This window comes from Elephantulus edwardii, unplaced genomic scaffold (assembly GCF_000299155.1).
Source record: "Elephantulus edwardii isolate Elephantulus edwardi_28Jun2011 unplaced genomic scaffold, EleEdw1.0 scaffold00156, whole genome shotgun sequence".
Lineage (NCBI taxonomy): Eukaryota > Metazoa > Chordata > Mammalia > Macroscelidea > Macroscelididae > Elephantulus > Elephantulus edwardii.
Window position 1 is genome coordinate 991,188 of NW_006399906.1, and position 13,015 is coordinate 1,004,202.

At 35.5% G+C, this 13,015-nt stretch overlaps 1 protein-coding gene across 1 annotated transcript in view; it reads right to left on the reverse strand.

Annotated features, from left to right (window-relative positions):
* Positions 1–13,015, reverse strand: part of LOC102866788 (tyrosine-protein kinase Fer-like) — a 575,672-nt gene that overhangs the window by 538,044 nt on the left and 24,613 nt on the right. The window contains exons 2-3 of the mRNA XM_006895050.1: positions 3,138–3,311; positions 2,107–2,206 (exon numbers count right to left, since the gene is read on the reverse strand). Coding sequence (XP_006895112.1) covers positions 2,107–2,206; positions 3,138–3,311 — 274 coding nt within the window. The remainder of the gene's footprint in view (positions 1–2,106; positions 2,207–3,137; positions 3,312–13,015) is intronic.

Consider the following 13,015-nt stretch of genomic DNA (forward strand, 5'->3'; position numbering starts at 1 on the left):
ACATTCTATTTACTGTTAAAATATATTTTCATTTGGAGAAAAAAGGGCTATATGAACAGAATGGCCTGCATATACATACATATTTAAAGTATCTAGTATCTAAAAAAGTAGAAACAATGGTGAACCTCCAAAAATGTGATAATTTCATGTAAGAGAATGTGTATGAATTGTATAGGGGAAAACTGATTAACTGTGTAAGCTTCCACTCAAATCACAATAAAAAGTTTAAAAATATAGATTAAAAATGCAATAATAAAATAACTCTTAGTCAAATAAGCACAGTGGCCAATGAAACTGTAATAAATCATCTTTATTGTAACTAATCAAGTTTTAGACTTTTTTTACTGATTGGTCTTTAATTATTGCTAAACAAGTTTTATTTAATTCATACTCTTTATAGGAACAAATAAGCTTACTAAAGCTTTTATGGACTTTGAAATGAGATTTAAGTGGCTAACCAGAAAGTCAGCAGTTTCAATGTACCAGCTGCTTTCTAGGAGAAGGATGAGCACATAAATTCTGGCAAAACAGGGGAATTAAAACTGCCAATCATCTTCTTGGTTAGTGGTCACGCATTCAAGCACTGTGCTTCCAAGTCTCCTTAAACAGGGGTGGGTGGAAGTAGATATATGCGCGCGCGTGTGTGTGTGTGTGTGTGTGTGTGACAGAGGGAGAAGCAGAGAGGGAGGAACAAGGATAATACAAGAGAGTGAAGAGAAGGCAAGAAAAATCAGAGAAGAGGAGGAAGTAGAATTGCTTTCAAATCAATATTACTAATAGTCTACTGGGTGCAACAGAAAAGAGAATTTTAAGTGTATACAGCAAAATACAATAGCTGTTCACGTCTCTTACAAAACTATAACAGAATACATAAAAAATAAAAGACAGAGAAAAAAACATGATAATAAAGGGAAAAGTAAACTAAAGAACAAGGAACAGACTTACAAAGTTTACATGTATGAAGAAAAAACACTCAATGTCATGGTTATTTTTAAAAAACCTTAACATGTAGACTATTTTGTCACATTTAAACATTAAGAACTGCCAATTAAAACAATCCCCAAAGAACTTTCTGTTCAAAATCGATGCTTAATAGCTACCAAATGCTAACATTTTTAGAAGCTAGAATTTTGTTATAATTTTTAATAAAAATACTAGCACATGGCTGCTTTAAAATAAATAATATAGTTTTCTTTCCATTTAATTTTGATTGCTCAAGGAAATGTTGGGACAAACTAGACACATGAAAACAGCATAATCCTACAAAATTATAATGGCTATTAAATAGGCAAGTGAAATAAGCTTCTAAAAATTAGATCGTTATTTTTCTTGTTTGTTGTTGTTTTTGTTACATGCCGTTGAGTCACTTGTGACTCACAGCGACCCTATATACAACAACCCTAAACTCTGCTCTGTCCTGTGCCAATCGCACTGTCTCTAACACACCCATCCCAATTACCCCAGTCACTGAATCAATCCACCTCATAGAGGGCCTTCCCCTCCTGCGCTGTCCCTCCACCCTCCCAAGCATGATGTCCCTCTCCAAAGACCTGTCTCTCCTTACAATATGTCCAAGGTATGTCAGGCGAAGCCCCAGAATCCTTGCCTCCAAGGAACAGCCTGGTTTAACCCTCTCTAGGATGAATCTATTTGTTTTCTTGGCAGTCCATGGTACATTCAGTACTCTTCTCCAGCACCACAGCTCAAAGGCATCAATTCTCCTTCTATCCTCCCTAGTCATTGTCCAACTCTCTGATGCATAACAAGTGATTGTAAAAACTATGGCCTGTATCAAGCGCACCTTAGTCTCCAGAGAGACACCGTTGCTCTTGAGTACTTAGAGAGGTCCCTAACCACAGACTTTCCCATAGCAATACATTTTTTTATTTCCTGGCTACTGGTGCCAAGAGTGTTGACCATGGAGCCGAGCAAACTGAAGCTTTGAACAATGTCAATCTCTTCACCATTCATCCTGATGCTACCGATTGGTCCATTTTTAGTTTTAGATGTAAATTGCTTCAAGTAGAATTATTTCATTACTGCATATAGATAACTTTGAAATGGAAAGAGCAGAAAAAAAACAATTTTTTCATAATTTTGCCGTACCTTTAGCTAAAGCTTCTTTATACTTCTCTTTGGCAGAATTCATTTCTTTTATTAATTGTCTATAACTGGATTTTAATTTCTCCAATTCTGTCTTTGTAACCTGTCAAAGAAGCGAAATGTAGGAAAATTTTTATATGCTTAAGCATCAATTATATAGATCTTGAATTTCAAAGTTGTAACTCATATGTATTTTACCAGTTCTAAGCCAGAGTTGCTCTTTACTACACAACGACATTCTAAAAATTAGTTTAACATTTGACAATACATGTGCTGCCATATGAAAAGAAAACAATATTATAAAAGTAAAAAAAAATAATACTGACCCATTCACTTTAGCCTTTTTAAGTTGAAGAGTAAGTTTCAGAGTCTCTTCTAATATCCATATTTGCCTTTTCTTTCTTTCCTATCTTTTTAATGACTTCTTGCTTTTTTAATGAATGATATCCTGATGTCAATCCATAACCATCCAACCTTCGATCAGTAGTATTAAATGTGTACAATTTTAGAGATGGGCTCTAAATTAAGATGGGACAGACTAAGGATGGAGCTCTGGTGTGTTAGTCCTAAAGAGTTGTGCTGCTAACCCAAAAGTAACATCTCACTGGCAGTTCAAATCCACCAGCATTTCCACAGAGGAATGGGGCAGTCTCCTCCCACATGATTTATTCCTTCAGAAACCCACTAGAGGGTCAGCTATGTTTTTATACATTGTCACAAAAAACATATTTATTTTCTTAAAGCTTTATAAAAGTAGCTCAGTAAGTAAACAGCAAAAGCCAAAAGTTATAAAAAAGCATCTTATCACGGTTCAGTTGAAAACATTTTCTTTTTCTTAGAGAGACATAAAATGATAGTCTATCTTAAAACCAATAATGTTTAGGTTTAACTAAAAAAGTCTTATCAGAGACATCAACAAAGCCCATTTTTGGTAGATAATGATCAATAAGCAATTTCAAAAGTCAAATATGATAAAATATTCCATGTATTAAAAAAATACATAAAGGAAAGAATTCCAGAATGAAAACACGAACCTTGAACATCTCTGCCTCAATCTGCTGATGAACGCCTAGATAACTTTTTTTCACTTGCTGTTTGTCCTTGATCATCATGGTAAGCCTGTGCAATGGTCCAGAGTTTAGGTCTTCTGCATGTGTCTTCATTATTCTACTCAGCTGTTCTGTCTGCTGAATCATAAGTAGCCAAGACTTTAAAAAAAAAAAAGAGAGTCACTGAAATCAGCATTTGTATTAACATTCTCCATTTAACTCTGCTCTACCTATTCAAGAACTATAAAAATTTAGTCCTATAAAAATTACTGCATTAATATAAGAATGGTGAGCACGTTCCTGGCAATTGTTTAGTGGGTTATGAATGGCTCACATCGTTGTTGTTGTTGTTGTTGTTGTTGTGATGTCAAGTCAACTATGACTCAGAGTGACCCTGTGAACAGTGGACCTGAACCCAGGGGATCCTGCACCATCCCTGTGCCTTCAAGTCAGCTTTGTCTCACAATGATCCTATGTAAAATGACAAAACACTCATCATACACTATCCTGATAATCTTTGCTATGCTTAAGCCCACTGTTGGCAGTTACTATATCAATTCATCTTGAGGGTTTTCTTCTTTTTGTGCTGACCTTTCATTTTCCAAGCATGGTAACTTTCTCCAACTATGGACCCCTCCTGACAACATGACTAAAATATGTGATTTATAAAGTCTCACTCTCTTTACTTCATATTCAAATTCAAATAAACATACTTCAAAACTCAGTGATCAGAGACTATTAATAATACTGTTGAGGTGTGCTGTTGAGTCAGAGCCAACCCACAGCTGACCCTCCAGTGGGTCTAGTAACATACTCAGCTTTCTCCGATGGAGCATCTACTAGATTTGAATCTCTAGAACTGATATTATACAATTTATAATGGTTACTGTGCCGTCAAAGTCATTCAAATGGTTCTGAACTTTGCCCTATACTGAGCCAACCTCATTAACTGACACTCTTAACTCCAAAGTCACTGTCAATCCGTTTCATCCATGGTCTTCCTCTCCTATGCTGACTCTCTGTCCATCCATATTAATAATACTAGGGAAAGATAAAAAATATTTTCATTAAAATAATACTAGGAAAAGGATTAGGAACATAGAACTCTTAAGTACACTGGAATTTGACAGTTTATTTCAACACTTCTCTCAGAAATTTCTTCTGAACATACTGAAATATTTTTTCTACCTCTGATATCCTAAGATTTTATGATTTTATTAAAGTTACAAACTTGCTAATGATAACTTATTTTGCCTCTTTATGGCATCTAACACTACTGGCTGCCTTCTTCCAGGAAGAGAGTCTGCAGAAATGACTATCTTGTCTTCCACCTGCTTTAGATTCCTTTGCAATCTTTGATGATTTCTCTTCTATTGTTGTCTATCTAAAATTTTAAAACCTTCTGAATTTCTTTTTATATTCTTCCATTTGAATACCATTAGTTCTAAACAGTATTTCCAATACAACACATCTGAGGGGCACACACAATGTCTCTATAGCAGAAATATATACTAACAAGTCTGGACTAAGTCATCATGGAGAGTTGCTAGAAGACTAAAAGCACTCCTCAGTGGCTAGACTCACTAACTTATACATACTGAAAAGAGTAACAGAAAAATATTATTCATTAATCATCTTCAAAAATCTATTCAAAATCGATTACTGGAGTCTTACCAAGGGAAGGGATGTTTATGTAGAAAATATATTTTAAAATGGCTTCAGATATCTATGTGAAAAAAATCTACTCTATTACATTTGATTTATGCACATATTCCTGTTAGTATTCCCATGTAATCCTAAATCAACATTTTATAAGTATTTAAACCAAAATTACAGCCTATATGAAGCAAATTCTTAATGTCAGGGTCTAACCTGACAATCTTGTTTCTAAACACTACAATATTCTGGTGGATTTTTTTTTTCTTTCCACAATAATCTGTTTAAATAAAACAACCTTTGAAAACATTTGTTTGCTAAGGATAGTAATTTTTAGTCCTGGAATTCTATGATGAGCATTAGATTTGTGGTTATGTATTCATCACATTTGTTCTCAGACTTAAAAAGTAAAAATGCGTACATGCCTTTGACAACAAAACTCTTTGAAATTAGTGTCACTTCCTTTAAATCTTAAAATGTATTAAACATGCAAACAATAAAATTCTAAGTATGAACTAAAAACCAAATAGTCACAATAATGCTTAACCTTGTTTTCCTCCAATTTTCCATTTCAAAAAGAACAAAGTTGCAATCAGAAAGGCAATTATTGAGTTTATTTGGAGGTGAAAGAAAACTAGAATATGCAAAGCACTTAGATGGAAAAAAAAATTTGGAGGTACAGCATTCCATGGTCTCAAAACCTACTATACAGCTGTAATAAAAACAAAGGGGAGGGGGGACCAAAACCAACCCAGCATGGTACCGTTACAATTGTTATTGTGCCACACAGGCCAATGAAACAGAACTGATAGCACAGAAACAAACCCATCTGTCTATGGTCAATTGATAATCGACAAGGAAACAAAATCTATCAAATGGTGTTGGCAAAACTGGACTACTACCTGCAAAAAGCTAAAGCAGGATCCACAACTCACACTTTACATAAAAATCAACTCAGTGTGGATCATAGACATAGGGGCTGACAAATACAACCAAAAAGATACAATCTGGAGAGAATAAAACTGATGAATGGAACCTTCTAAAGTTTAAATCCCTGTGTGCATCAAAAACTTTTTCCAGCAGGGTGAAAAGAAAACCTACTGACTGGGAAAAAAACATTTGGCAATACTATCTCAGACAAGGGTTTCATAACAAAAATTTTAAGAATCCTACGGGGACTCCAGAAGTAAAAAGACTGATAAATCAATTACAAAATAGACAAAAGACATGGAAAGACTTTTCATAGAGGAAGACATTTGGATGGCCAACAGACACATGAAGAAATGTTCAAAATTACTGGCAAAAAGAGAAATAAAAATCAAAATGACAATAAGATACTCTCTCACCACATTAGCAGTGGCAAAGTGTTAACTTGGCAGTAAGCAATAAATGTTGGAGAGGATGTGGAAAGACTGGAACTCTCATACATTGTTGGTGAGATTGTAAAATGGTACAAAAATTCTGGAACACAATTTAGCATTTCCTTAAAATGCTACACAGAGAAATTCTATACCATTTGTACACTAATGTTCACAGTAGCATTATTCACAATTGCAAAAACATGGAAACAGGCCAAATGTTCAACCACAATCGAAGGGTTTGAGAAAGTGTTGTATATTCACACAATGGAATACTACACAGTACTCAAGAGCAATGATTTTGTAAAATACTATGTAACTTGGAAGAGACTGGAGAGAATTACATTGAAATACCACAATTTTATAAGGACAAATACTGCATAAAGTCATTATTGTGAAAACAAAAATATAACTAGTAAAACAAGTATGGTGGTCCAAGGGAGGAAGGGCTGGGGGAAATCGATAGGTGAATTGAAGAGATAAAGGAAAGGATAAAAGATCCAGTAGGCACCTGAAAAACAGGGGTAATGATGAATATAATTCAATGAAAATTAATTTTGTAAAACATAATATATTGGAATGATTATGTAAAATACAATGTGAATCAAGGAAATATGAAACACAATGTATGTAAATTTTGTATGCAAACCAATATAAAATAAAATTTTTTTAAAAGTACAGTATTTGGATAAAAAAATTTATGAAATGTGTAGAATTTTATGGCTACCAAAAAATATGTTTTCAAGAATACTCAATACACACACATGCAGAAAATAGTATTCTTGTCCTATCTTCTAAAAGAACTATTGCCTAAGTGCTTTGTGATAATACGTTTATGTGATTCCATATGGGGTCCTAGTACTTTAGGAATTTTTTAGAAACTAACATTAAAGACCACAGAATAAGGTCAAATTGTTATCCTCCTCCCACGGAGAGTATCCAAGTGAAATAGTTTGTGTGCTGCTGTCAGTGCCAGACACCCAAAAACCTTCATAAACATAAATTTGCTCCCAATTGCTATTCCCACACTGCTCTTGTGTTTCCTAATCTGGCCTAGGTCCCTAACTAAGCAATACTATATCCGCAAGAATTCCAGCTATAAGATTAAAAAACTCCTTATCCTTCCTATCAGAACCTTCCATGTATCTTTTAACTTTAACAATAATTGGTTTCTAGTCCACTCCCAAACTCTCAACCAAATATTGCTAATAAACATTCCCCCTCTTATTGCTCCCAGCACCCTGAGGCTCAGCTTACCCTTGCCCACAATCAATCCACCAATATGTCTTTATGATTCAGTCTCAAAAATATCCTACAAAGCTCTATCTTCTAGCCATCCCCACTGCCACCTCTCTTTGTCAATGTAAGACAGCGATTATAACACTTCTTAAACTTTCTCTCAAATCCATGCTCCTTAACATAGTACAGGAGTTTAATGTCATTTTCCTGTTTAAAATAATAAATTGGCTTTCAAAGATTATTTCCAATATTTATTTTTATCATTTTCTGTCCTCTCTGTCCTGCCGACATCATAAATTATCACTCTTCATCTAGCAAAATAAAGCTTGGTAAATACTTTTTGTTCAGTTCTCTGAACATAGCAGGTTTTCTCTCTTCTTGTAAGTTCTATTTCACCTTTAAAAAGAAAATTTCATCTTTTCCTTCAGGAATCAGAAAAATATAAGGTTGCTGTTAGTTGCCATTAATCAAGCTATGACTCACAATAAACCCAAATGTTACAGAGTAGAACTGCACTCTACAATTAAACAGGATGTAATCTACAGTGAAGTAGTTTGCCAGTTCTTTGTTCCAAAAGATCACTGGGTAAGGTCGAGCAAAAAAACATTTAAGTTAGGTGCAAACTGATTTTTGTCATTCTTTTAGCATCTATAAACTTGTTAGCAGTGAAAATAATTATTTACCTATGTAGATACTTCAGCTTTTGAATATCCTGTAACTATGGCTATGAGGTATTATGATGCCTTTGTTCACTATACGAGGTATTTAGCATAATGCCTGAAATATACTGCTGTTAGTTGCCATCCAATTGATTAGAATTTATAAAAACATCAGCTGAACAGAGCAGAACTGCTCCATTGTATTGTGTTGTTGTTACATGCCGCCACGTTGTCTGATACTCATAGCAACCCTATGCACAACAGCTCTGAATTCTGCCATATCCTGAACTAGTCTTGCTGTTTCTGACACACCTACTCCCACTACCCTAATTATTATGTCAAACAATCTCATCCAGGGTCTTCCTCTCATACATTGTCCCTCCATCCTCCCAAGCATGATGTCCTTCACAAGGACTGGCTTGTCCTGGCAACATGTCCAAAATATATGAGACAGCTTCAAAATCCTTGCTTCCAAGGAACAGCTTGGTTTCTCCCTCTCTGTAGGACAGATCTGACAGTTCTTTTGGAAGTCTATAGTATGTTCAAAACTCTTCTCCAGCACCAAAACTCAAAGGCATTGATTCTTCTTTTGTCATCCTTAGTCACTTTCCAGATCTCTGAAGCATAGCAAGTAATTGTGAACATCATGGCTTCAATGAGGTGCAGCTTGCTATCTAGACTGACATCATTACCCTTTAGCACTCTGGAGAGATTCCTGACAGCAAATTTTCCTACTGCAGTTAAGTCTTGATTTTCTGACTGTTGATGCCAAAAGTGTTGACTGTGGAACCAAGCAAGTGAAACTGTTAACAATCTCAATCTCTTCATCTATCATTGTGCTGCAAATTGGCCCAGTGGTGAGAATCTTTGTTTTCCTGATGCTGAACTACTTGACCTTCTGTATCAAACATCTCAGGTCCTCCTCAGTTTCAGCAAGCAAGATTTTGTTATCTGCATAACATAGGTCGTTGATGAGTCTTCCTCCAATTCTCCTAAAGTCCAGCCCTGAACATGATCTGATACACACACACACACACACACAAAATGAAAAGATATGGAGACAGGACACATCTCTGCCATACTCTTCTCCTGATTTTGATCTATGCGGTGTTTCCTTGCTCTGCTCTGATGACTGATACCTGGCTCAAGGATAGGTTTCACATCAGCACAACTGGAATTCAAGATGGACTGATTCAGTGGGGTAATGGGGGTAAGTGTGTCAGAGACAGTGAGATTGGCACAGGATAGGGCAGTGATTAAGGCTGTTGTACAAAGGGTTGCTATGAGTCGCTGGTGACTTGACGGCACATAACAACATAACAATTCTATGTATCCTTTGCTTCTTCCAAAAACATATTTTGCACAGAGAATCATTCAATATTGTAATCAAAGCTTGAATGTTTTATTCAATTCTCAGTTTGATTTAGAAATGTTAAAAAGTAAAAATACACCACCTTCATTAACAAAAAGTAAATAATCACAGGCCAAATAATAAAATTTAAAAAAACTACAAGTACTGGAAAATATTAACAAAATTTATGAGTAAGAGATTAACAAGAAGCATAAGTTTATTAATTTCCTGTTTCAAAGACACTAAACCTTGAGAAAAGATAACATAAAAAGAAAATAGAGAACTAATGGAAGAGGAAGGGTCTCTAAAAGACAGAATGACACATGACTGAAAGAAGGGCTTGAGCATAGTAGAGGACAGTGGCACAATAGAGCAAAGTTTTAACCTGTTGTTCATATGGGTCCTATGTATAAGCCACAGCACATACAACAGTAACAATAATCTTGAGAATTTCTTCATGTGTCTGTTGGCCATTATATTATCTTATTCTGTGAAATTTTTTTCCATGTCTTTTGCCCATTTTGTAATTGGGTTATCAGTCTTGCTTGGGGAGGCCCAGGAGTATTCCGTAAACTTTCGTTATGAGACTCTTGTCTGAGATGGTACTGCCAAATATTTTTTTCCATTCGGTAGGTTTTCTTTTCACTGTTATAAAAAGTTTGGGTTGTTGTTGTTGTTTTAAACTAGGCTATTTACAAAATTCAAATATAGTTTGTTACTGATGCACACAGGGACTTAATTTTTAGAAGGCCACACTCATCAATTTTATTTTTTTCAGATTGTGCATTTCTGGCTTTAATTGGCAGTATCTTTTACCATAGGACAATCCTTTAAGGCTTGATTACAGTTTGTCCCCAATGAACTTTACGGCTTAGAGCTTTATTCTCAGGTCTCTGATCCACCTTGCGTTGACTTTCACATGTGGTGTGAGATGTAGATCCTATTTCAGCTTTCTGCAGTTAGTAGTCCAGTTTTGTGAGCAACATTTGTTAAAGAGTTTGTAATTTCTCATTTGTAGTTTTTATTTCCTTGTTGAGAATCAGTTGACTAGAGATTACTGAGTCTATTTAAGGGTTCTCAATTCTGTTCCATTGGTCTATGTGCCTGCAATTGTACCATTACCATGCTTTTTTTTTATTACTAATGCTGTGTAGTAAGTAGGTTTTGAGATCAGGGAGTGCTATGCCCCCTACTTCATTTTTGTTTCTCAGAATTGTTTTGGATAAAAAAAGTCTTTCAAATTGAAGAGGCAATGTTGTTGCTGTTGTATTATCAGAACTGACTGATAGGCTTTCTAAGGCTGTAACTCATATGAGAAGAGATGCTGCATAGCAGCTGGGTCATTGAAGCAACATGTCGTTGGTTTGGCAGCAAAACTTATTACCACTAGGCCACCAGCAATATCTAAAGAGGCAATGCTGTTGTTCTTGTTTTGTGTATGTAGCGTCAGAACTGACCCATAGCTGACCCTCCAAGTGAATTTTGAGAAGCAGCTAACTGCAAGGTAGGAGATGGCCTATCTTTCTCCAACAGAGCAGCTGGTGGATCTAAATCATGTACCTTTGGGTTGCCAGCACAATTCCTTACCACCAGAGCTCAGTGCCTTTAGAGTATCACCTCAAATCCTTATCACTATGTGACCAGCAATCCCTAAAGAACTAATGTTGTTATGTGCTGTCGAATCATCTGTGACTCATGGCAACCCTGTGTCCAACAGCCTTAAACCCTGCACTATCCTGTGCCAATCTCACGGTCTCTGACACACCTACCCCATTACCTCAGTCACTGAATCAATCCGTCTCATCGAGGGTCTTCCTCTCCTGCACTGTCCCCCATCATCCCAAGTATGACGTCCCTCTCCAAAGACTGGTACCTCCTTGCAACATGTCCAAAGTATGTCAGATGGAGCTTCTTAATCCTTGCCTCCAAGGAGCATCCTGGTTTCACCCTCTCCAGGATGAACCTGTCCGTTCTCTACTCTTCCCCAAAACCACAGCTCAAAGGCATCAATTCTCCTGCTATCGTCCCTAGTCATTGTCCAATTCTCTGATGCATAGCAAGTGATTGAAAAGACCATGGTTCTTACCAAGTACACCTTAGTCTCCAAACTGTCATTGTTGCTCTTCAGTACTTTGGAGAGGTCTCTATCCTAAAAGCAGACTTTCCCAACGCAATATGTCTTTTAATTTTCTGGATACTAACAGGCCTTTATTTCTAAAGTTTATAAATTTAAAAAGTACAGATACAAATGTATTATGGTTAAATTTCAAAAATTTAACTAATGAACATTTGTTAAAAAGTTTAATTTCTACAGCTTCAGAAATATCAAAGTTTATTTTTAATAAAATTTAACACCATACCAGAAGCAAGAAAGAAAAGGAAAAGAGGAGTTATTTTTCAAGTAGCATAGACTGACAATTTCTGGTAGGGAAATTTGGCAGTGGATATTGTTGATGAATGCTCAACATTATTAATGTACTAGATGTCACTATATTGTACAAATTACATAAATTGATAAAAATGTTGTAACTTTTTAAACAACAATTAAAAGTAAACTCTCACTCAAATAAAATACATTTTTTACAAACCAGGGGCTAAGAAAAGTAAAAGAAATCCTATCCGTAAAGAAAAAAATAGAAAATAAGAGAAACGGAAAAAGATCAATAATTAAAAATTAGAAACAAAATAAAAAATGGTACTAATATATCTGTTGTATCTGAAACATTAACACCTGTTAACAAAAATGGGAATGTAATTAGGGAGCAAAAGTCCTTGAATTAATTCTCTATCTGTATATTGCTAAGCAGTATGTGGTTATGTACTGTTAAGTCAAAGCTGCCTCGTGGCTGACTCTGCAGCAGATTTCCGGAGAAAGTAAACTGCAGGGAAGGGAATTATCTCTCTTCTGTGAAGTAGCTGATAGATTTGAACTGTGCCTTTGCACTGGAAGTGCAATTCCACTTATCACTAAGCCACCAGAATGTATAAAGTATGTGAATAAATCCAGCCTGCTATCAAGTTACCTCTGATTCATAGTGACCCTGTAAAATAAGGGTAAAAATGTCAGAGGATTTCCAAGGTTACACATCTGGAAAGAAGTATACTGCCTTATCATTTATTCACAGAACAACTGGAGAGTTTGAACCACTCACCAATTGGTTAGCACTTGAATGCTTTAATCATCGCATGACTGGAGCTCCTAGTATCCAAATAAGCACTTTAATAATGAACATCTTTGTTCTATTATTATATATAAAGATCTAGCATCTACAATGTCAGTCAGTTCCTCTTGGTACAATGATTCTGTGTACTCCCTCCATCTCCTTTGATGCTTTCTGTGCCATTCAATATATTGCCAATAGCATCCTTCAATATTGAGACTCGAGGCTTAAATTTGTTTTTCCGTTCTCTCAGCTTGAGAAATCCAGAGTAAGATCTTTTCTTTTTAGTCAAGCTGTATGCACATTCCATTATAATACATTGCTTTGTCTTTTGAAGCTGCCCTTTAAAATCACCTATTAAGCTTTTTTACTTCAGTTTGTTTTCTCTTTGTTTTGGCGTCTCGACATTCACTCTTGTGAAATTTTTTTTTCCTTTTTT